The sequence below is a fragment of the Salvelinus fontinalis genome, chromosome 12 (genome assembly GCF_029448725.1).
Source record: "Salvelinus fontinalis isolate EN_2023a chromosome 12, ASM2944872v1, whole genome shotgun sequence".
NCBI classification, from domain to species: Eukaryota; Metazoa; Chordata; class Actinopteri; order Salmoniformes; family Salmonidae; genus Salvelinus; species Salvelinus fontinalis.
The window spans coordinates 29,235,379-29,261,133 of record NC_074676.1 but is presented as its reverse complement, the minus strand read 5'-3'; the positions used below and the strand labels follow the sequence as shown (position 1 = coordinate 29,261,133).

The 25,755-nt window shown below is 42.7% G+C and overlaps 1 protein-coding gene across 3 annotated transcripts in view; it reads right to left on the bottom strand.

Moving 5' to 3' along the window:
• LOC129867111 (nuclear pore complex protein Nup93) overlaps window positions 1–25,755 on the bottom strand; it is a 47,583-nt gene that overhangs the window by 21,438 nt on the left and 390 nt on the right. The window contains exons 2-4 of one of the 3 annotated variants that reach the window (XM_055940297.1): window positions 16,455–16,566; window positions 15,815–16,001; window positions 13,433–13,550 (exon numbers count right to left, since the gene is read on the bottom strand). In XM_055940297.1, the coding sequence (XP_055796272.1) occupies window positions 13,433–13,550; window positions 15,815–15,993 (297 nt within the window). In that variant the 5' untranslated portion in view covers window positions 15,994–16,001; window positions 16,455–16,566. Of the gene's footprint in view, window positions 1–13,432; window positions 13,551–15,814; window positions 16,002–16,454; window positions 16,567–22,747; window positions 24,989–25,755 lie in introns of those variants that run through there. The other 2 variants (XM_055940298.1, XM_055940296.1) reach the window with 2 other exon arrangements.

Sequence of the window (25,755 nt, the reverse complement as noted above, 5' to 3'; positions counted from 1 at the left end):
ATAATATCGTATTGTGAGGTCCCCGGCAATTCCCAGCCCTAGTTGGAAACCCACTATAATATGGCATGTATCCATTTAGATTCTGAACAGATTACAGCGCCACTTGATCATCAATGGGTTATTCCATAGCTAGTAAAAATACAAGTATACCAAACATTAGGAACACATTCCTAATATTGAGTTGCAATATTCGTCGGGGCATGGACTCTACAGTTGTGGCCAAAAGTTGAGAATGACAAATATTAATTTTCACAAAGTCTGCTGCCTCAGTGTCTTTAGATATTTTTGTCAGATGTTACTATGGAATACCGAAATATAATTACAAGCATTTCATAAGTGTCAAAGGCTTTTATTGACAATTACATGAAGTTGATGCAAAGAGTCAATACTTGCAGTGTTGACCCTTCTTTTTCAAGACCTCTGCAATCTTCCCTGGCATGCTGTCTATTAACTTCTGGGCCACATCCTGACTGATGGCAGCCCATTCTTGCATAATCAATGCTTGGAGTTTGTGGGTTTTTGTTCGTCTTGAGGATTGAGCACAAGTTCTCAATGGGATTAAGGTCTGGGGAGTTTCCTGGCCATGGACCCAAAATATCGATGTTTTGTTCCCCGAGCCACTTAGTTATCACTTTTGCCAAGGTGCTCCATCATGCTGGAAAAGGCATTGTTCGTCACCAAACTGTTCCTTGATGGTTGGGAGAAGTTGCTCTTGGAGGATGTGTTGGTACCATTCTTTATTCATGGCTGTGTTATTAGGCAAAATTGTGAGTGAGCCCACTCCCTTGGCTGAGAAGCAACCCCACACATGAATGGTCTCAGGATGCTTTACTGTTGGCATGACATAGGACTGATGGTAGCGCTCACCTTGTCTTCTCCGGACAAGATTTTTTACAGATGCCCCAAACAATCGGAAAGGGGATTCATCAGAGAAAATGACTTCACCCCAGTCCTCAACAGTCCAATCCCTGTACCTTTTGCAGAATATCAGTCTGTCCCTGATGTTTTTCCTGGAGAGAAGTGGCTTCTTTGCTGCCCTTCTTGACACCAGGCCATCCTCCAAAAGTCTTCGCCTCACTGTGCGTGCAGATGCTGTACTGGTGGTGCCCTGATCCCGCTGCTGAATCAACTTTAGGAGACGGTCCTGGCGCTTGCTGGACTTTCTTGGGCGCCCTGAAGCCTTCTTCACAACAATTGAACCGCTCTCCTTGAAGTTCTTGATGATCCGATAAATGGTTGATTTAAGTGCAATCTTACTGGCAGCAATATCCTTGCCTGTGAAGCCCTTTATGTGCAAAGCAATGATGACGGCACGTGTTTCCTTGCAGGTAACCATGGTTGACAGAGGAAGAACAATGATTCCAAGCACCACCCTCCTCTTGAAGCTTCCAGTCTGTTAATTCTTTCTCAATCAGCATGACAGAGTGATCTCCAGTCTTGTCCTCGTCAACACTCACACCTGTGTTAACGAGAGAATCACTGACATGATGTCAGCTGGTCCTTTTGTGTCAGGGCTGAAATGCAGTGGAAATGATTTTGGGGGATTCAGTTCATTTGCATGGCAAAGAGGGACTTTGCAATTAATTGCAATTCATCTGATCACTCTTCATAACATTCTGGAGTATATGCAAATTGTCATCATACAAACTGAGGCAGCAGACTTTGTGAAAATTAACATTTGTGTAATTCTCAAAACTTATGGCCACGACTATACAAGGTGTCAATAGCGTTATACAGGGATGCAGGTTCCCGTATGTATTCGTGATACAGACAGGAAACTGTTGAGCGTGAAAAACCCAGCAGCGTTGCAGTTCTTGACACAACTTGTGCAAACCAGTGCGCCTGTCATACGCCGTTCAAAGGCACTTCAATCTTTTGTGTTGCCTATTCACCCTCTGAATGGCACACGTGCACAATCCACGTCTCAATGCTTCAAAATCCTTATTTTACACTGATTGGAGTGGATTTAACAGATGCCATCAATAAGGAATCGTAGACTGATCAGGTGAAAGCTAAGTCAGGGAAAGAGCAGGTGTTCTTAATATGTTGTATACTCAGCGTATGGTTGTTTCTGATCCCTGATTATTATGAAAATATCCACAAATTTGTCCACGTAACTTTTTTTTTTTTTTTACACATCTCTATAGGAGTCAGAGCTAAGAGCAGAAGTTCAGAAAGCAATAACTATCTTCATCCGCAATTTGTAGTACCATCATTCCTACTGGAAATGCGCTGAGAAATTAGGCTAATTTATATTTTACCTATTTTAATTACACAGATATTTATCATGTGATAGTCCTGACTCTTATTTAGGATATATTTAATGAAGGCTATTTTTCATTGGTTAAGGCAGAGGAATTAGGCTAATTCTGATTTGAGGGGTATTGTAATGCAATACCCCCCCAAATGTAAATCACATAGACATCTACCAAAGACAGTTCAATAACCCCCAAATGCAAATCACATAGACATCTACAGTTGAAGTCAGAAGTTTACATACACATAGGTTGGAGTCATTAAAACTTTTTTTTCAACCACTCCTCAAATGTCTTGTTAAATAAGGATCGGCGTTCCGTCAACGGGACAGTTGTAAATCATGCAGTGCGTTATCAAGATCGCAGATTTTAGAGAAACAACAAACGTCGGCACATCTTATATCTGTGTCTTATATCGGCTGAAAGCTTACATTTTTGTTAATATAACTGCACTGTCCAATTTACAGTAGCTATTACTGCAAAGAAATGCCATGCTATTGTTTGAGGAGAGCGCCTAACAACAAAACACTTTTTTGAACACAATAGGTTTGATATATTCACTTCTGAAGGTGAAATGTGAACTTACATTCTGAAATCTTGCTCTGAGTTATCATCCAAAGGGTCCCAGAGATAACATGAAGTGTCGTTTTGTTAGATAAAATCATTTTTCATATCCTAAAAAGGTCCATATAGCACACACGATCGATTTTGCAAATTGAACGAGTGGAAATACAAAGAAAAGAATCGGTGAAATCTCACCCTAAACGTTGTTTGAACGAGTCAAATCACGTTCGTATCTATTCCTCAGAGATCCTAGAAGGTAACAAGACTTCACCATTTCATTAGGGGTGTAGTATATCCTATAGAACACCATATTTGGTCAGAGAGCATCACCTTCATGGCACGCCAATGACGCGGGCGGCCATCACTTGAACTAATGTATCTTTGTCAAATAAGCACCAATCTGGGTCAAACAAAGCTAGCTAGATAGCCAATGAGCTGGGCTTGTATATGTATATGTCGTAAAATGTAGGTACTAACCTTGTCCGACAGCATGCCTTTTCATTTTGGACAAAAATTATAAGGATATTCAGAATTATGAAGTTATGAAAACTGGTTGTTTTGCAAATGTTGAACTAATAATATGGCTACTAATACTTGAAAAGCTAAATCAAAGTCCAAGTATACAGATTTGACAATATTCTTGCAGAAAAATGATTTTTTTTCCCAAAATTTGCCAAATGTACCTGGGGACTTCTCACTAACAGTCTTGGGGATCACTCTTACTCCAAGTTATCCATCTGAAACTTTGCGCGCACACTGCTGCCATCTTGTGGACACTATCGTAATTACAACCAGAGTGATGGCTATAACAGTGGCCTTTCCCTTGCATTTCAAAGATGGAGGTAAAAAAACAGTTGGTTATTTATTTGTATTTTCTTCTACCAGAACTATTGTGTTATATTCTCCTACATTCAATTCACATAAACTTAAAAGTTTTTCCTTTTAAATGGTACCAAGAATATGCATATCCTTGCTTCAGGGCATGAGCTACAGGCAGTTAGATTTGGGTATGTCATTTAGGCGAAAGTTGAAAAAAGGGGGGCTATCCCTAAGAAGTTTTAACAAACTATAGTTTTGGCAAGTCAGTTAGGACATCTACTTTGTGCATGACACAAGTATTTTTTCCAACAATTGTTTACAGACAGATTATTTCACTGAATCACAATTCCAGTGGGTCAGCAGTTTACATACGCTAAATTGACTGTGCCTTTAAACAGCTTGGAAAATTCCAGAAAATGATGTCATGGCTTTAGAAGCTTCTGATAGGCTAATTGACATAATTTAAGTCAATTGGAGGTCTACCTGTGGATGCATTTCAAGGCATACCTTCAAACTCAGTGCCTCTTTACTTGACATCATGGGAAAATCAAAATAAATCAGCCAAGACCTCCACAAGTCTGGTTCATCCTTGGAAGCAATTTCCAAACGCCTGAAGGTACCACCTTCATCTGTACAAACAATAGTATGCAAGTATAAACACCATGGGACCACGCAGCCGTCATACCACTCAGGAAGGAGACACGTTCTGTCTCCTAAAGATGAACGTACTTTGGTGCAAAAATTGCAAATCAATCCCGGAACAACAGCAAAGGACCATGTGAAGATGCTGGAGGAAACTGGTACAAAAACATCTATATCCACAGGACTCGTTTTACTATGTCGACATAACCTGAAAGGCCGCTCAGAAAGGAAGAAGCCACTGCTCCAAAAACACCATAAAAAAGCCAGACTACGGTTTGCAACTGCACGTGGGGACAAAGATCGTAATTTTTGGAGAAATGTCCTCTGGTCTGATGATACAAAAATAGAACTGTTTGGCCATAATGACCATCGTTATATTTGGAGAAAAAAATGGGAAGGCTTGCAAGTCAAAGAACACCATCCCAACCGTGAAACACATGGGTGGCAGCATCATGTTGTGGGGGTGCTTTGCTGCAGGAGGGACTGGTGCACTTCAAAAAATAGATGGCATCATGAGGAAAGAAAATTATGTGGATATTTTGAAGCAATGTCTCAAGACATCAGTCAGGAAGTTAAAGCTTTGTCACAAATGGGTCTTCCAAATGGACAATGACCCCAAGCATACTTCCAAAGTTGTGGCAATATGTCACGTAGAGTATGCCAGAAGGCTAAACTGGAAAACCTAACCTCTATCAAAATAAAAAGATGGCGGAGCCGCAAAAGTTCTTCTGTGCAAAGGTGTTTATTTACAAAGTGATTACGGAACAAAAACAACAGTACTGCCATCAAACGTCTACCTTATGGGACAGCTAAAAACAATGCTACCCCATCCACAGCTCGATCCAAAATGCCTTTGTTAACTTATCTTATAACGGAGCAGGGAGGAGTGATGAATGTGTGCGTGCGTTAAAGAACCAAATGCTGCCCGCGGCCAGTGACGGACTTCTACGTCACATTACCTTCCTCCTCTCCTTAAGCAACCAGGTTCGGGAGCCTTGATAGGTAGTCCGCCGTGACGTTCTCTTTTCCTGCCTTGTGACGGACACATAACCTGAAGGGCTGGAGCTCCAGATACCACCTGGTCACACGAGAATTCCGGTCCTTCATGGTCTGGATCCAGGTCAGTACTCTGTGGTCCGTGTGCAGGTCAAATTCCCTCCTAAGAAGGTAGTAACGGAAGCTATCTAGGGCCCACTTTATAGCCAGGCACTCCTTCTCGATTGTAGAATACCTTGTTTCCCTTGGCAACAGCTTCCGACTCAGGTACAGCACAGGAAGCTCTTCTCCTGGCTCCCCTTGGGCCAGTACAGCTCCAATTCCAACAGCCGAAGCGTCCACCTGCACGAGAAACCTCTTCCGAAAATCAGGGGTCTAGAGAACAGGGAATGAGCACAGTCGTTTTTTCAGTATCATGAAGGCTTCCTCACACTCCTCAGTCCACTTCACAGGGTTGCTGGCCACCTTTGAAGTGAGGTTGGTCAGAGGGACAGCGATGGTCGAAAACTGCGGAATTAATCTCCGGTACCACCCTGCCAGACCTAGGAAGGACTTCACCTGTGTCTTGGTTCTGGGTTGAGGGCTGTTCCTGATGGACTCCACTTTGTCCACCTGAGGCCGAACTTCCCCCTTACCCAGCTGGTAACCCAGGTACTTTGTCTCCTGTTTCGCCCACTCACACTTCAGGAGGTTAAGCGTAAGGCCTGCATCATGGATCTTCCCCAGGACTCTGCTAAGATGCTATATGTACTCCTCCCAGGAGTGGCTGTAGATCACCACGTCGTCCAAGTAAGCAGCACAGTAATCCTCACAGTCCTGGAGGACCTTGTCCATCAGCCTCTGGAACGTCGCAGGGGCCCCATGAAGGCCAAACGGCATGACCTTGAACTGGAACAGGCCCATCGGCGTCCGGAATGCAGTGTAGGCCTTGGATTGTTGATCCAGGGGCACCTGCCAGTACCCTTTGCAGAGATCCAATGTGGTGATGTAATGAGCTCTACCTATTCTCTCCAGTAAGTCGTCAATGCGGGGCATGAGATAGGCATCAAACTGGGAGGTAGCATTCACCTTACGGGAGTCCATGCAGACGCGCGAAGAGCCATCCTTCTTTGGGACAATGACAATAGGGCTGCTCCATTCACTTGAAGATGGCTCGACAACATCCATTTCTATCATGGTGTGGACCTCTTCCTTGAGGGCTACTACCAGCCTCTCAGGCACACGGTAAGGATGCTGGCGGACAGGGTTCTGGCCAGGCTTCAAACGAATGACGTGTTCTAGGACTTTGGTTCTTGCTGGTCTCTGACTGAAGAGGGCTGGATACTTGCCAAACAGCTGCTTCAGTTCATCTTGCTTGTCTTCTTCCAGGTGAGCCAGTATGACTTCTGCTCATTCTTTTCATGCCTCTGTGACTCCATCCGACTCATCCTCTTCTTCTACTCTGCGGACAGAAAGGACTTTCCCTTGGAGAGTTCCTCTTTCTCCTCCCAGGCCTTGAGAAGGTTCACGATAGGTTTGCTTCTTCTTACCCTTGTCGGGGTGCAGCACCTCGTAGGTCACCGGGCCCATCTTCCTCCCGATTAGGTACGGTCCTTGCCATTGCGCAAGGAGCTTGCTGGTAGACGAGGGAAGGAGGAGCAGGACTTTCTGTCCTGGCTCAAACTCTCTGTGGCGAGCGTGCTGGTCATAACCTCTCTTCTGGGCCTTCTGGGCTTGCTGAAGGTTTGCCCTAACTTCCTCTCGGTACCGCTCCAACCTGTCTCGCATCTGGAGGACATACTGGACAATCCCCTGTCCTGAGGTAGCTACTGGGGGACCTTCCCAGCACTTCTTCAGCAGGTCCAGTGGTCCCTGCACAGGCCATCCATAGAGGAGTTTGAATGGCGAGAAACCTGTCGATGCCTGAGGCACCTCCCTGTAAGCAAAAAGCAGAAAGGGTAACCACTTATCCCAGTCTTTACCAGTGTCAGCCACAAACTTCCTCAGCATGTTCTTGAGCGTTTGATTGAATCTCTCTACGAGCCCATCCGTTTGTGGATGGTAGGGAGTGGTCCTCAAGCCTTTAATGCCCAGCTGTTGGTGGAGTTGAACCATCAGTCGCGAGGTGAAGTTTGTCCCTTGGTCCGTCAGGATTTCATCTGGTATTCCTACACGAGAGAAGAGCTGAACAAGAGCACTGATTATTTTTGGAGTGGTTATGGAACGGAGTGGGAAGGCTTCTGGGAACCGGGTGGCATAGTCACAGATCATCAATATATACTTGTAACCTGCGCTACTCTTCTCCAAGGGTCCAATAATGTCCATTGCAATTCTCTTGAATGGGGTAGAGATAACTGGCAGTGAACATAGAGGAGCCCGGTCAGACCTACGGACGGCACGTGGGGCATGATTTGCAGTATGTTTGTACATCAGTATACATGGAGGGCCAAAAGAAACGGGAGCCTAGCCTAAGATAGGTCTTATGTTGCCCTAGATGACCTGCCCATGGAACTGGATGTGCAAGGTTGAGAACAAGTGGTCTACAGGTAGATGGCATCACCAACTTCCTGCTATCTGCCTCTGACCCAAGGTAGAGTATGTGGTTGTCTACCGTGTAAATCCCCCCACATGAAGATTGACTGTCCCCAGCTAAGGCCTTGTCAAACAAACATTTCAAGGTTGCGTCAGACTTCTGCAGTGTAGCAAAATTTTGTGGAACATCCCATTGCACCTCTAACCCAGACACATCAGCAACAGGTACAGGGGTACCCACATACTTCTCAAGACGCCGCTGGCGGCGTGACTTTCTAGGCCCTTTGGTTCCCCCCTCGCACAGACTATCACACAAGTCAGGCAGAGGTTGTAAACCAGCTTTGGCCTGGGCACGAGTGACAACTGAACATGACACCTGAACATCAGACTGGCAAACTGACTGCTCATATAGCTGACCCCCCACACTTCCCAACAGATCAGAGAGTACAGGCACATCACTCCCCAAAATCATCTCAAAAGGTAGCTTCTCCAATACCCCAACTTTGAGGAGGTATTTCTGACCCTGAATCTCAACTGTGAGCTCAGCTGTGGGCTGCTGTGACTGGTCACCATGGACACATTGGATCAGTGTCTGATGACCATAAGCAATGTCATTAACAGGTACATTACCTTTTCTGATCAACGACAGGGAACAGTTACCTCCACCATCTCTGGCATCCCTGATGTCCCTTGTGTCTCTGAGACTCCTTGGAGCGGGTGCTGCAGGTCGTGGTGGGCCCCCTTTACGTGCATTAAGGTACTGCAGTGCAAACTTGGCCGCCATAAGCCCGTCCTTGGGCTCGTGCTCTCGGACCCAGGTTCGAATGTCGTGTGGTAGAACTTGTAGAAGTTGCTCGAGGATGATGACCTCACCGATTTTGTCCTGTGTCTTCTCCTCCGGTCGAACCCATCGTCGGTAGAGACCCTTGAGGCGGTGGTACGTCTCTGTCGGCGACTCACCCGATGGCGTCGATGCAGCTCTGAAGCGTGTGTAAGCCCCTCATCCATTGCCGTGTAAGCCTCTAAGGCCTTGCCCGTGAGCAATGGGACAAGCCTGCAGGCCCACTCTACCTCCGGCCACTGCCACGTCTTAGCCATGCGCTCAAACCTCAGCAGGTAGTTTTCAATGTCCTCCCCCTGCTGGTATGAGGGCATCTTTGGCTCCTTCCTCAGGAATACTGGAAGATGGACGTTAACACTGCTGGACTGGTCTCCTGGTGCTGGCCTCATTACTGCTTGGGGAGCCTGCTGTGGAGTTGAAGTCCCTGCTGCGTCGAGCCTTTGTCATCCGGGTGTTGGCAGACCCAATATTGGGCTCTCACTGACAAGTTCCACTTGGTGAGGAGCTGTGAGAATAGATTGGCGTATGCCCCGGAACTCCTGCTTGAGTTCTTCGTCCCTCCTCTCAAGGCAGGTGAAAAGTTGCTGGAAAAGGCCTACCATGGTTGGGTGTGGTTCTGGTCCCCCAACTGCTCCTTCAGTCAGCTGGTCTTTTATGGCTGTATCTGCTGGTTCAACCGGTAGCTCACCCGGTTCTGGTAGTGTTTGGCCCCTTGGTTGGGCTCTTAGTTTTTCATACTTGACCTCTTCTTCACCAGACGATTCCATGGTATTCCACCCCGGTTCAACTTCAGGTACCTTTTCTGACAGTTGATGCTGCTGCTGAGAACGCAATCCTCTACGCATTCCTTTACCTCTCTTGTTGGAATTCACTGATTTGCGGTGCGCCATCCCACCACATGTCACGTAGAGTATGCCAGAAGGCTAAACTGGAAAACCTAACCTCTATCAAAATAAAAAGATGGCGGAGCCGCAAAAGTTCTTCTGTGCAAAGGTGTTTATTTACAAAGTGATTCCGGAACAAGAAAACAGTACTGCCATCAAACGTCTACCTTATGGAACAGCTTAAAACAATGCTGCCCCATCCACAGTTCACTAGGTTCCGAACCCACAGGCTGCTCGCTAGGTTCCCGGCCCACAGGCTCTCCAGGCGCTTGACCGACAGGCTCTCCACGAAGTCCTGGTCCCACAGGCTGCTCTCCAACGGGATCGCTAGGTACTTGGCCCAAAACCTCGCTAGGTTCCTGGCCCACAGGCTGCTCTCCAACAAGCTCTCCGCTAAGTTCCTGGTCCACAGGCTGCACGCCAACAGCTTCATAGCCCAAAGGCCCGCCAACAGGCTCGATAGGTTCCTGTCCAACAGTCTCTCCAACCGGATCCCGGCGCACAAACGGCTCGCTAGGTTCCCGGCCCACAGGCTCTACGCTAGGTTCCCGGCCCACAGGCTCTACGCTAGGTTCCCGGCCCACAGGCTTTATAACAAGCTCGCTAGTTTCTAGATCCAAAAGCCCGCCAAAAAACTTGCTAGGTTCCTGTCCAACAGTCTTTCCAACCGGATCCTGGCCCACAGGCTGCTCACTAACAGGTTCTTGGCCCACAGACTGCTCTCCAACAGGTTCATGGCTCACAGGCTCTTGGCCCATAGGCTGGCTAGGTTCCTGACCCAAAAGATCACCCAAAAGGCTGCTGGCTAGATTCCTGGACCTGCCACCATATGTCACGTAGAGTATGCCAGAAGGCTAAACTGGAAAACCTAACCTCTATCAAAATAAAAAGATGGCGGAGCTGCAAAAGTTCTTCTGTGCAAAGGTGTTTATTTACAAAGTGATTCTGGAACAAGAACAACAGTACTGCCATCAAACGTCTACCTTATGGGACAGCTTAAAACAATGCTGCCCCATCACAGCTCGATCCAAAATGCCTCTCTCATGAACTGAAATTGAGGCTCCTTTGTAGGGCTAGCCCCTCCCCTCAGAACAATTAACACTAATTACTTAACTTCTTGTCAATGTGGGGGCGCTGTTTCCACTTTGGAAAAAATCGTGCCCAAATTAAACTGCCTCCTACTCTATTCTAGATCGTACAATATGCATATTATTATTACTATTGGATAGAAAACACTCAAGTTTCTAAAACTGTTTGAAATATATCTGTGAGTAAAACAGAACTCATTTTGCAGCAAACTTCCAGACAGGAAGTGAAAAATCTGAAAACGATGCTCTGTTCCAGGGCCTGCCTATTGAATTGCCTTATATTTATGGATATGCATGCATTTTATGATGTTATTTCATATTTCTGTGGAAAATGTTGAGTCCTATTATTCACCCTTTTTGCGGGTGCTGTCTCGCTATAACGTAAGCTGTTTGTTATGGTAAAGTTATTTTTAAAAATCTAACACGGCAGTTGCATTAAGAACTAGTGTATCTTTCATTTGCTGTCCAACATGTATTTTCTAGTAAAGTTTATGATGAGTTCTTTGGTCAGATTAGGTGAGTGTCCAAACTAGCTCCGGACAATTTGGTGAATCGATGCTACATATTCACAATGTATAACCACGGTTTGCAGCTCTAAATATGCACATATTCGAACAAAACATAAGTGTATTGTATAACCTGATGTTATAAGACTGTCATCTGATGAAGTTGGTCAAGGTTAATGATTAATTTTCTATCTTTTGCTGGTTTTTGTGATCGCTACCTTTTGCTGCTAATAAATGCATTTGTGTGTTTGGCTATTGTGGTAAGCTAATATAATGCTATATTGTGTTTTCGCTGTAAAACACAAAAAAAAACGGAAATATTGGCTGGATTCACAAGATGTTTATCTTTCATTTGCTGTACACCATGTATTTTTCATAAATGTTTTATGATGAGTATTTAGGTATTTCACGTTGCTCTCTGTAATTATTCTGGCTGCTTTGGTGATATTTTTGATGGTAGCTGCAATGTAAAACTATGATTTATACCTCAAATATGCACATTTTCGAACAAAACATACATTTATTGTATAACATGTTATAAGACTGTCATCTGATGAAGTTGTTTCTTGGTTAGTGACTAATTATATCTCTATTTGGTCGGTTTTGTGATAGCTACCTATGCGGTAGAAAAATGGTGAAAATATGCGGTTGAGTCTTTTGCTATTGTGGTTAGCTAATAGAAATACATAGTGTTTTCGCTGTAAAACATTTTAAAAATCGGAAATGATGGCTGGATTCACAAGATGTTTATCTTTCATTTGCTATATTGGACTTGGACTTGTGATTTCATGAAAATTATATTATATGTTATATGGTAGTCAGCTTTTTTGATGAGGATGCTCCCGGATCCGGGATGGGTAGCAATGAAAGGTTCATTATCTAGTCAAACCTACATAACTACACATACTAAAGGATATACATTGCAACACGTTTTTTAAACAGTATCACAACATAACATTTACAACATTACATCACTACTGACAGTATCTTTCAATATGCCCATTTACATTAATGAGCCATTTGGGACAGGTACTATAAAGTCAGCCCAATTCCCTTAGCTCGGGTCCTTTTCCAGCATACACAGAAGTTACCGAGATGGAGAGAGAGAGGAACAGAACAAACAACGCGCTCATCCACAACATTGATAAGTATAATAAATATTGTATATCTTAAATATGAACATTGACAAGTGTGAAATGTATGTACTAAGACAGAAGTTAATTTGTGTGTCGACCCACATTGTTAACTTATCTTATAACGGAGCAGGGAGGAGTGATGAATGTGTGCGTGCGTTAAAGAACCAAATGCTGCCTGCGGCCAGTGACGGACTTCTACGTCACAAAGGACAACAAAGTCAAGGTATTGGAGTGGCCATCACAAAGCCCTGACCTCAATCATATAGAAAATATGTGGGCAAAACTGAAAAAGCGTGTGCGAGCAAGGAGGCCTATAAACCTGACTCAGTTACACTAGCTCTGTCAGGAGGAATGGGCCAAAATTCACCCAATTTATTGTGGGAAGCTTGTGGAAGGCTACCCCAAACGTGTGACCCAAGTTACAGTTTAAAGGCAATGCTACCAAATACTAATTGAGCGTATGTAAACTTCTGACCCACTGGGAATGTGATGAAAGAAATAAAAGCTGAAATAAATCATTCTCTCTACTATTATTCTGACATTTCACATTCTTCAAATAAAGTGGTGATACTAACTGACCTAAGACAGGGAATTTTTACTAGGATTAAATGTCAGGAATTGTGAAAAACTGAGTTTAAATGTATTTGGCTAAGGTGTATGTAAACTTTCGACTTCAACTGTACCAAAGACAGTTCAATACCCCCCAAATGTAAATCACATAGACATCTACCAAAGACAGTTCAAATCCAATCAAAGGACGTTGGGTTAACTTTGTGCATGCGTTTGAATTGCAAACTCTCAGCACTTCAGGCAGTGGGTTTGATATACAGAATGATGAGTAGAGATTTGGACACTATCCACATTAGACATCTTTTCCTAGACACACAACATTTCTAATACTTCCAACAATAAGAAACTGCAATGATCCTCCAACAGAATCCGTCAGCTTGTTTCCTATTAGCATACAAAAATCATTACACAGTTAACCTCAGCTGTGACATTAACAGAACCAGATATGAAACTGCCCGTTTGACTAAAGCATCATTACCAACTCAAAAACATTCATTACCATCACTTGCCCGGCTGCCTTTGCCTCTGAAAAACGCAGAAGAGAAGCTTGTGACATACCAGAGAACAGCTGTGGATGTAAAAGCAGCCCCACACTCGTAGAGACAGTCTGAAATGAATACCTGGATGTCAGTGTCTTTCACTGGCTCCAGAGGTTCAAAGGTGGTGGCAGCACTCAGGCTCTCCAGACGCTGGGAGATGTGGAATATGTCCAGGCCTCTGGAACCCAGGAGGATAGAGCTACAGGGAACAGAGGAAGAGTAGATTGTGTTTGTTTAGTATAGTATCCTCTAGAGCAGGTATTCCCAAACTGGGGTACGCCAAATAAAAATGTGATTTTTTTCACATTTTATTTTTAGTAATTCATTTTTTGTTGTTTTTTTTCTTCACATTTTCAAACAGTTCATTTATATTTTCCAACGGGGCTATAGATGTGGGTGAGGTTTTTTCTTTGCCTGAGTAGCCTTGTTTCACTGCCAAAAATAAAATTAAACCATCTAGATGTTCAGCAAAATAACAACACTAAGTCAAATACAGGTAGCCTAGTCAAATAATTAACATCCAATCACATTGACCGTTACTCTCTCGAGGGAATTCCACTAACGGTCCGTGTGTAGCCAAACATAGCTGCTACTCTTGTTTGTATCCGTACTGATGGTGCAAAAGCCATGACAGGGAGACATAGTGGAGTGATAAAGTGCGTGCAAGCAGTTGCTCCCAACACCACATGGGTACACTGCAGCATCCACCAAGAGGCTCTTGCTGCCAAAGGAATGCCTGACAGCTTGAAAGACGTTTTGGACACTACAGTGAAAATGGTTAACTTTGTTAAAGCAAGGCCCTGGAACTCTCATGTATTTTCTGCACTATGCAATGATATGGGCAGAGACCATGTAACACTTTTACAACATACAGAAGTGCGATGGTTATCAAGGGGCAAAGTATTGACAGGTTTTTTTAATTGAGAGACGAGCTTAAAGTGTTCTTTAATTTTAACTTGTCTAACCGCTTGCATGATGACGAGTTTCTCACACGACTGGCATACCTGGGTGATGTTTTTTCCTCGCCTGAATTATCTGAATCTAGGATTACAGGGACTCTCCACAACTATATTCAGTGTGCGGGACAAAATTGAGGCTATGATTAAGAAGTTGGAGCTCCTCTCTGTCTGCATTAACAAAGACAACACACAGGTCTTTCCATCATTGTATGATTTTTTTGTGTGCAAATGAACTCAAGCTTACGGACAATGTCAAATGTGATATAGGGAAGCACATGAGTGAGTTGGGTGAGCAATTACGCAGGTACTTTACCAAAACGGATGACACAAACAACTGGATTCGTTATCCCTTTCATGCCTTGCCTCCAGTCCACTTACCGATACCTGAACTAGAGACACTCATTGAAATTGCAACAAGCGGTTCTGTGAAAATTGTATTTAATCAGAAGCCATTGTCAGATTTCTGGATAGGGCTGCTCTCAGAGTATCCTGCCTTGGCAAATTGTGCTGTTAAGACACTGATGCCCTTTGCAACCACGTACCTATGTGAGAGTGGATTCTCGGCCCTCACTAGCATGAAAACTAAATACAAGCACAGACTGTGTGTGGAAAAGGATTTAAGACTGAGTCTCTCCAATACAACCCATCATTGCAGAGTTATGTGCATCCTTTCAAGCACACCCATCTCATTAACCTGTGGTGAGTTATTAACAATTTTTGATGAACAAATACATTTTATATGTAAGATGGCTAAATAAAATAGCTAAATTGTTGATAATTATTACTTGTGCCCTGGTCCTAGAAGAGCTCTTTGTCACTTACCACGAGCCAGGTTGTGACAAATACTCAAACTCATTCTTATGTTTAATAAATGTATCGTATAGTGTGTGTGTGAGTGACAGGCTTACAATGATGGCAAAAAAACTACATTTGAGAGTGAGCTGACTCTGGTGCTAGAGGGGGTACGCAGCTGGAGGTTGAATGTTTAAAGGGGTACAGGACTATAAAAAGTTTGGAAACCACTGCTCTAGCGGGCATGAGGAGCATGAAGTAAGTTCACTGCAATGCAGAACATAAGAGCTACACTCCGTTTCATATGCCAGTGAAATCTGGGGAGCAGCATTAACCTGCCATCATAAATACATTCTTAAAGACATCTCCCATAACATACAACTCCAATAAACTGGGTGTCCAAGAGTACAAATACTGATGAAACATATCTGTCCTCTATTTCACACGCAATAGTGACAAGATCACGTAATTGCAAGTAGTCCAAACGCAGTCAGATGTATTGTCATCTGAAAAATAACCAATCATAATGATGAGCTTTTGTGCAGATGACTTCAACATCTTACTACCATCAGCCTCATTCATTACAGGGGAAATAATGAGATATTACTAGAAAAGGGAACTGGCCTACACTTCACATGTGATATCAATGTGTGGGTCATCTCTAAAATAAAATAAATATCTGTGACTGACTGATACACAAGAGAGAACATACGCTTTAACATCAGCAGCGTCTTGCGACGTTCGGGTTAAGGTGCGGGAACGTAGCCGCTCTCCAGCCTGCTGGATCTCCTGAAGGTTCCTCTCAACATGGGGAAGCTCAGACACAGCCTCAGTCTCCGCTGCAAGCTGCTCCGCCTGCTGCAGGAGCTCTCCAAAGCCCTCCGCTTCCATGGCAACCACTAGAAGTTAAGGGACAGAATGGCTGGGTTAAAAACCAATGACTACTCTGGATTAAATTACATGCAGTCTTTATGGCTGTATCAGATTGAGTCACATGATAGTGTGTTACAGTGCAGTCGGAATGTATTCAGACTCCTAGACTTTTTCCACATTATGTTACATTAGAGCCTTATTCTAAAATGGACTAAATAAAAAATGTTCCTAAAAAATCTACACACAATTCCCCATGATGACAAAGTGAAAACAGGTTCAGACATTTTTGCATATGTTTTCAAAATAAAAAACAGAAATACATTATTCACATAACTATTCAGCCCCTTTGCTATGAGACTAAAAATTGAGCTCAGGTACATTGTTTATACAGTGTTCATCCTTGAGATGTTTCTACAACTTGATTGGAGTCCACCTGTGGTAAATTCAATTGATTGGACATGATTTGGAAAGGCACATACCTGTCTATATAAGGTCCCACAGTTGAAAGTGCATGTCAGAGCAAAAACCAAGCCATGAGGTCAAAGGAATTGTCCGTAGAGCTCCGAGACAGGATTGTGTCGAGGCACAGATCTGGGGAAGGGTAACAAAACATTTCCTGCAGCATTGAAGGTCCCCAAAAACAGTGGCTTCCATCATTCTTAAATGGAATAAGTTTGGAACCACCAAGACTCTTTCTAAAGCTTGCCCCCCCCGGCCAAACTGAGCAATTGGGGGAGAAGGGCCTTCGTCAGGGAGGTGACCAAGAACCCAATGGTCACTCTGACAGAGCTCCAGATTTCCTCTGAGGAGGTGGGAGAACCTTTCAGAAGGACAACCATCTCTTCAGTACTTCATCAATCAAGCCTTTATGGTAAAGTGGCTAGACGGCAAACACTACTCAGTAAAAAGCACAACAGCCTGCTTGTACTTTGCCAAAAGGCACCTAAAGGACTCACAGACCATGAGAAACAAGATTCTCTAGTCTGATGAAACCATGATTGAACTCTTTGGCCTGAATGCCAAGCATCATGTCTGGAGGAAACCTAACACAATCACTACGATAAAGCATATTGGTGGCAGCATCATGCTGTGGGGATGTTTTTCAGCGCTAGGGACTGGGAGTCAGGATCGAGGGAAAGATGAATAGAGCAAAGTACAGAGATGAAAATCTGCTCCAGAGCGCTCAGGACCTCAGACTGGGGCGAAGGTTCACCTTCCAACAGGACAATGACCCTAAGCACACAGCCAAGACAACACGGGAGTGGCTTCGGGACAAGTCTCCGAATGTCCTTGAGTGCCCCAGCCAGAGCCCGGACTTGAACCCAATCTAAAATCTCTGGAGACACCTGAAAATAGCTGCACAGCAACGCTCCCCATCCAACCTGAGAGCTTGAGAGGATCTGCAGAGAAGAAATGGGAGAAACTCCCCAAATACAGGTGTGCTAAACCTGTAGCATCATACCCAAGAAGACTCGAGGCTGTACTTGCTGCCAAAGGTGCTTCGACAAAGTACTGAGTAAAGGTTATGTAAATAGAATATTTCATTTTTTTATACATTTGCAAACATTTTTTTAAAACCTGTTTTTGCTTTGTCGTTATGAGGTAGTGTGTGTAGATTGATTAAATATTTTTTCCCCCATCAATTTGAGAACAAGGCTATAACGTAACAAAATGTGGGAAGAATACTTTCCGAATGCACAGTACGTAATGTCAGTGCATGTATTGTTATTGTTGATTGGACGGTGGTTGCAGCAAATTTAGATACACAATTCATTGGTATATAAAGCCTGAGCCCTTGATCATGACTCTTAGTTCCATTACATTACACAAAAGATCGTGGACGAAGACGTGTTCTGTACGGGGGAGTTTTGTTAAGAGCCCCTACGCTCAAATCTGAACATTAACACGCGTCACTTGTGGTACAGTTTTGGAAGCAAAAGGACCTTATCTGTCATATAACGAGAAATTATAAAAAATAAAAGTTAAATTGATATAGCCCTTGATAGGTTAGTGTTCCCACACGGACATATCTCCATGTTACAAGAGGTGATAATTAGCCATCTTGTATGCTCCGAATACCTCTGTGTAAGCGGAACTCGGGAAGATGGATCAGATGGATGCTCCATAGCGGTATGGATTGGTGCAAAACTGCTACAGTAAGTGTATTTTTTTTATTTGAAGGATTCTTTCTCTCATTGATAAAAGGGCCATACGCAACAAAGCATCCTTCACTCATGCTGCCAAACATACCCTCGTAAAACTGACCATCCTATCAATCCTTGACTTAGGTGATGTCATTTATAAAATAGCCTCCAACACTCTACTCAGCAAATTGGATGTAGTCTATCACAGTGCCATCCGTTTTGTCACCAAAGCCCCATATACTACCCAACACTGCGACCTGTATGCTCTCGTTGGCTGGCCCTCGCTTCATATTCATCACAAAACCCACTGGCTCCAGGTCATCTATAAGTATTTGCTAGATAAAGCCCCGCCTTATCTCAGCTCACTGGTCACCATAGCAGCACCCACCCGTAGCACGCGCTCCAGCGGTATATTTCACTGGTCACCCCCAAAGCCTATTCCCCCTTTGGCTGCCGTTCCTTCCAGTTCTTTGCTGCCACTGCCTGGAACGAATTGCAAAAATCACTGAAGCTTGAGTTCTATATCTCCCTCACTAACTTTAAGCATCAGCTGTCAGAGCAGCTTACCGATCATTGCACCTGTACACAGCCCATCTGTAAATAGTCCACCCAACTACCTCATCCCTATATTGTTTTTATTTTTTTGCTCCTTTGCACCCCAGTATCTCTTCTTGCACATTCATCTTCTGCACATCTATCACTCCAGTGTTCATGCTAAATTCTAATTATTTCGCCACTGTGGCCTATTTATTGCCTTACCTCCCTAATGTTACTACATTTGCAAACACTGCATATAGATTTTTCTATTGTGTTATTGATTGTACGTTTGTTTATCCCATGTGTAACTCTGTGTTGTTTGTGTCGCACTGCTTTGCTTTTATCTTGGCCAGGTCGCAGTTGTAAATGAGAACTTGCTCGCAACTGGCTGACCTGGTTAATTAAAAAAATATATATATATTTTTTAAATGTTTCGAAAGCTGTATCGCAAGCGATGATTATTGACGTTTTATTAAACGTTAAAACACAGCGTCGAGATTGTAGTTCACATGAGGTCGTCGTGGGCTAAGCTAATGGCTGAAAACTGTAGGAAGGCGGCAGAATGCCGCCTAGAGTTTGAGAGCTAAAACAGCCTGAAACTAATGCCTACAAAATCATGTAAATGTTCCTTACAATACAGAATTTTGAATTAAATTACACTTGAACTTACTCTACCGCTTGTCTGTGCGGTTTGTCCTTCAGCTGCTTTGAATTTGAGACAAAATATCCACAGGAAATTATTGTTAATCCAACTTTTTAGAGCGCCTGTACCAGGGTTTCCATTGGGAAAATGTGGCCCTGGACAACGTGACCAGGAAGATTTTAATTTACTGGCCCCTTGAGAAATGTAAGCATATGCATTGGGTGCATAACCCATTAGGGCGTCCATCCATGGTGCTCAGAATGACATGAATCACATTTTGACTATGGTAATAAATCTGCAACTCATGTAATGAAGCAGCCAATAACAGGTCATTTTCAAACATTTACCAAAATGCAATTCGCAGGAAAACACCATTCTAAACCTGCACACCTGATAGCGGTTTCATGCGTGACAGAGATTAAAATCTGTTAGAAAGAGGGGGATTCTAAAGATGCAACAACCAGGATTGTGCCTTTGGGTTCTGGACAATGAAAGAAATTTGATATGAGCACCAATAGAACAGGAGAGAAAGGGCATAATGGTGGGTCCAATAGGGAAGTAAATGGAAATGAATGTCAACATTATATAAGTTACTCCTGTCTATACGGAAATAAATAAAATATTTCAAAATACTTCACCAGAAAGCATGACTTAGCCACAGAGAAATCGAGGATCATTAACTTCTATAAATGTATGTGGATTGTTTCAAATCACAAGCTCGTAGGCCGAAGCTTATTTGGGAAGCCCACAATTTGGGCAGGGCGCGTGGCAATAGGCCTAGATGATTGAGTTGCGACTGTCAGTGAAAAGCCTCTAACATGTGTGAAGATGTGTCTTGAGTAAAATGTTGAGACAAGGGGAGGTGTGGCAAAATAAGTGAGTCTCTCTCCAGAATCGCTCAGCTGTCTCCCACCAATTCTTGCACATTCATTGTTTCTCTGTCCTGATGTCGAGCGAGTTCTGATAATGTTGAGGGAGTGCACGCGCCTGAGCAAGCATAGAAGTACCTTGGCCTGCCGTGCAGAAATGCAGGAAATTGTTCATTTTTAACATCCATTGTGAATGACAATATATTAAAACTAAAGTTTCTCACAACTATTTGAAAAACTTTCCAACAATCCACCTCTATAATAAACAATCCACGGTGTGACAGAACAATGGAAGTTATAGGCCTACTGCTGCATTGGCCTATACGCTATGAGTTTCATGAGCTTATTTCTTTAGCCGCCAATGGATCAGTGTATCAATGTTTCCATATGGCAGAGGCTGGTGATCTCACATTAGTTGACTAACTTTTAGATTTTCATAATATGAAAAAAGATTTTTATAATTAACCATGTGAAAATGATTGAGAAACAAAAACAATATGAAACTGTTCCACAAAAATATGCATATGAAAATCAACTGGCATGCAGAATGGTAGGATAAATTGTATGTCTCCCCAAACCTGAAACTCATGTACCGCCTTTGAAGAATTGCCTCCAAGTTTCCATGGTAGGATTTTGCCTAAAGGCTACTTTGAAGCAAGGTAAGATGGATCATAATATGAAAGAAAACATTCAGGTTTCAAAATACATAATGCCTCCAGCTCGCAATGTATAGTGGTGGGTGACACACTGATAGCTTGTTTCCTATGCACTTGAAAGTTGAATGGGATGTGCAGTTCAATTACCAGTTGAGAAATAAAAATGGCTATTTTACAAAACTGTTTAACGCACGATTGCATTTAGAGTTGTTGCGCAATCTCCTTTGCCAAGATAATCCATCCAACTGACAGGTGTAGCATATCAAGAAGCTGATTAAGAAATTTGTACAAACTTAACTAATCTGTCTTGGTTCAGAAGGTGGTGGATGACTTGAATAGATGGATAGATCTGACTCTCACATTATTTGGGAGAATTAGCTGTATTAAGACTAACGTTCTGCCTAAAATGATGTACCTATTTCAGTCTTTACCCATATCCCTACCCAATAGTTTCTTTAACTCCCTTAACAAGACCATAAAACAATTTGTATGGAACAGCAAAACCCCAAGGGTGAGCCTGGACAAATTAACTTGGGATTATAGTCTAGGAGGTCTCCGCCTACCAAATTTCAAGATGTATTACTGGGCAGCGCAAATTAGATTCATTTCATGACTATTTGAAACTGAACCAGCCCCTTCTTCGACTTAGATGGAAATGTTTGCTCTTAAATGTAGAGGTTGGGAGTAGAGGTCGACCGATTATGATTTTTCAAAGCCGATACCGATTATTGGAGGACCAAAAAAAGCTGATACCGATAAAAAATATATATATATTTTTATTTGATTTTTTTTTAAATCGGTATCAGCTTTTTTAAACTTAATATAATACATAAAAACCATTTAGTCTCAAATAAATAATGAAACATGTTCAATTTGGTTTAAATAATGCAACAACACAGTGTTGGAGAAGTAAAAGTGCAATGTGTGCCATGGAAAAGAGCTCAAGTTTAAGTGCCTTGCTCAGAACATGAGAACATATGAAAGCTGGTGGTTCCTTTTAACATGAGTCTTCAATATTCCCAGGTAAGAAGTTTTAGGTTGTAGTTATTAAAGGAATTATAGGACTATTTCTCTCTATACCATTTGTATTTCATATACCTTTGACTATTGGATGTTCTTATAGGCACCTTAGTATTGCCAGACTAATTTCGGGAGTTGATAGGCTTGAAGTCATAAACAGCGCTGTGCATCCCAGCATTGCTAAGAGCTGCTGTTTGAATGAACGCTTATGAGCCTGCTGCTGCCTACCACCGCTCAGTCAGACTGCTCTATCAAATCATATACTTAATTATAATAATCACACAGAAATACGAGCCTTAGGTCATTAATATGGTCAAATCCGGAAACTATAATTTCGAAAACAAAACGTTTATTCTTTCAGTGAAATACGGAACCGTTCCATATTTTATCGAACGGGTGGCAACCCTAAGTCTAAATATTACTGTAACATTGCACAACCTTCAATGTAATGTCATAGTTATGTAAAATTCTGGAAAATTAATTACGGTCTTTGTTAGGAATAAATTGCCTTTCAACAGCTCGCAACGAACCAGGTGGCCCAAACTGCTGCACATACCCTGACTCTGCTTGCACCAGTTAATATTGCCTAACATGAATTTCTTTTAACTACATATGCATGTTTAAAAATACATAATTGTGTATTGATTTTAAGAAAGGAATTGATGTTTATGGTTTGGTACATTATTGCAACGATTGTGCTTTTTCGCAAATGCGCTTTTGTTAAATCATCAAGTTAAAGTAGGCTATGATTCGATGATAAATTAACAGGCACCACATTGATTATATGCAACGCAGAACAAGCTAGTTAACCTAGTAATATCATCAACCATGTGTAGTTCACTAGTGATTGTGAAGATTGATTGTTTTTTTAGAAGATAAGTTTCATGCTAGCTAGCAACTTACCTTGGCTCCTTGCAGCCACAAGGTCATTTTGATGCTGCACTCGCGTAACAGGTGGACAGCCTGCCACACAGTCTCCTCGTGGATTGCAATGTAATCGGCCATAATCGCCGTCCAAAAAGGCCGATTACCGATTGTTATGAAAACTTGAAATCGGCCCTAATTTAACGGCCATGCCGCTTAATCGGTTGATCTCTAGTTGGGGGTAATATTATGTACAAGTGGAACCCCAAGACTATATCAACAAAAATTGACAATCCCTGTACCATCAATTTAGTAAGATCGTGGTACGAAATTCGTAAGTTATTTGGTTTGAAACAAGACTTGTCACCCAAAACACCCCGGTGGCAAAACAGACTCCTGCCAATGATCTTGGATAGCAACATGTTTCAACAGTAGCATGAGATGGGAATAACGGATTTAGAACATTGTTATATAAATGGGGTACTTATGTGATTTGAGCAACTTAAAGAAATACCAGTTACCCAATAATAATTTATTTTGTTATTTACAGTTAAGAAACTTTCTCAGATGACTTTACCAAACCTATCAAGAATAGAACAACTACTCCATGATAACAATGACACATATATATTTATATCCAGAGTGTACTCATTGCTATTGCAACAATGCCCAAAACTAGATGTACATAAGTCGAGAGAACGATGTGAATCCAATTTGAATACTACAATTGATGAGGGTCTATGCCAAGATAGTGTGTGAGCGACCATCAAATCTAGATATAGACTTATACATTGCAACTTCCTCTACCAACTCTGACACCTCAGAGGTTACATAGATATAACCCTGAAATATCAGAAATGTGTTTTATATGTGGAAAAACAGAAGGCACTTTTTTGCATTCTACTTGGCAGTGTACTAAATTACAAGCCTTCTGGCATGATGTTTGTGACACCCTGGCCTTTATTATGGAGGTCCCTTTCCCACTTGACCCTGTGCATTCTGGGTAACTTCACAAATGTAATTATGAGGAATAACTTCAAAATCAAATTTACAGAAAATCACCCTTGCAAGAAAATGTGCTGCATTGACATGAAAATCGGATTCCCCTCTCCCAATTACAAGATGGCTCTCTGAAATGAGTAGGTCTATGGAGAAGATTACCTATGCTTTAAGAAATAAATTCAACCACTTTGCAACCCTTCCTGGACTATATGGAAACACTTCCATTGAGGTTGGTGGATGTGAGCTTGAAGATCAATGTAGCTATTGTCTCTCTGTAATGTACTGTTTGTGCATATGTAACAGTATAACTTTACGTCGTCCCCTCGCCCCGACCCGGGCGCGAACCAGGGACCCTCTTGCACACATCAACAACGGTGGCCCACGAAGCATCGTTACCCATCGCTCCACAAAGGCTGCGGCCCTTGCAGAGCAAGCGTACCCGCTAACTAGCTAGCCATTTCACATCCGTTACACTCACCCCCCTTTCAACCTCCTCCTTTTCCGCAGCAACCAGTGATCCGGGTCAACAGCATCAATGTAACAGTATAACTTTACGTCGTCCCCTCGCCCCGACACGGGCGCGAACTAGGGACCTTCTGCACACATCAACAACGGTTGCCCACGAAGCATCGCTACCCATCGCTCCACAAAGGCCGCGGCTTCCGCAGCAACCAGTGATCCGGGTCAACAGCATCAATGTCACAGTATAACTTTACGGCGTCCCCTCGCCCCGACACGGGCGCGAACCAGGGAGCCTCTGCACACATCAACAACGGTTGCCCACGTAGCATCAAACCATCGCTCCACAAAGGCCGCAACCCTACTTAAAGTCTCAGAGCAAGTGACGTAACTGATTGAAATGCTACTAGCGCGTACCCGCTAACTAGCTAGCCATTTCACATCCGTTACACATATGTTGGTATCTCGTGTCATTTGTCTTATTTAGTCATTAGTATTATTACTATTCCAATTTAACTCATTATTTGTATTTTGCCATTGTTTTAATGTATTTTTTTTGGGGGGGGGGGGTTGATTTACCTTTTGTCGTAGTACTTACTCTAGCTGTGTTCTATTGTTGTGGAATCATAAAAAAATATATATATATTTTTTTAAGTGTATTTTGTTGCGTTCATTTCCAGTCAAACTATACAGCACAAGTCTCAAAGAAGTCGAACAAACGACACATTATTGTGGCTGCAGCAGAATTTTTTGGGGGACTCAAGGATTTTACATCGGAAGACTTGCAAGAGATACTGGCGGCGGAAAACCCGCCCTCCCAGGTTCCACTGGAGTCTGTGTAGGATTCAGATCTGTTTTATTTATTTTTAACAGAAAAGTTGTTAGATTTATTTTTTGGTAGTTCAGTTTTTGGGGGACTCGTGTTTCCATCCCGCATAGTAGGTTGCGGGATGCACATTAAATTGTGGGGATCGCCAATATCATAGAAGATGATGATTTTGCACGTGCCAGAAATTTCTACTGCAGTACCAGTGCTTGAAAAAGTCGGGTAAACAATACTTTCCTGTGGACATTTTGTCTCAAATTTCGACCATCTGAACTACCAACACCACGGACAACCGGTAGAGTAAGTTCAAATGTAATTTTATTAAACATTCTGGCTTGTAAGTAACATTTACACGATTTTGCAGTCATTAGTTTCATGCTGTAAATTCCAATTAATTGTGTATTACAGCAAAATTTAACTTGATTGTTCGGTTGAGCGTCGTGTGTATCTTTCGAAACGTACATTTTGTAAATAACATGTTAATTGTGTTGTCGAGGTGGACTGGTCAGTGTTTATTATTCTGCCATATCATGTGGAATGTCATTTGTCTGTTTGGAGCCTTTTGCTCTGTTGTCCACAATGTCGGCGTAAATAACTTGACGTTACTACTACATAGGTTTTCACCTAGTTGTGACTTTTCTGCGAACTACCTGCATCAAGATGCATGCAGCCACGCAATGACAGCTGAATCGAAACCAGCGCGCGCATGCCCCCTTGGCACGATGAGCAACTAGGCTAACTAGCGTGGAAAGCCTAGAAT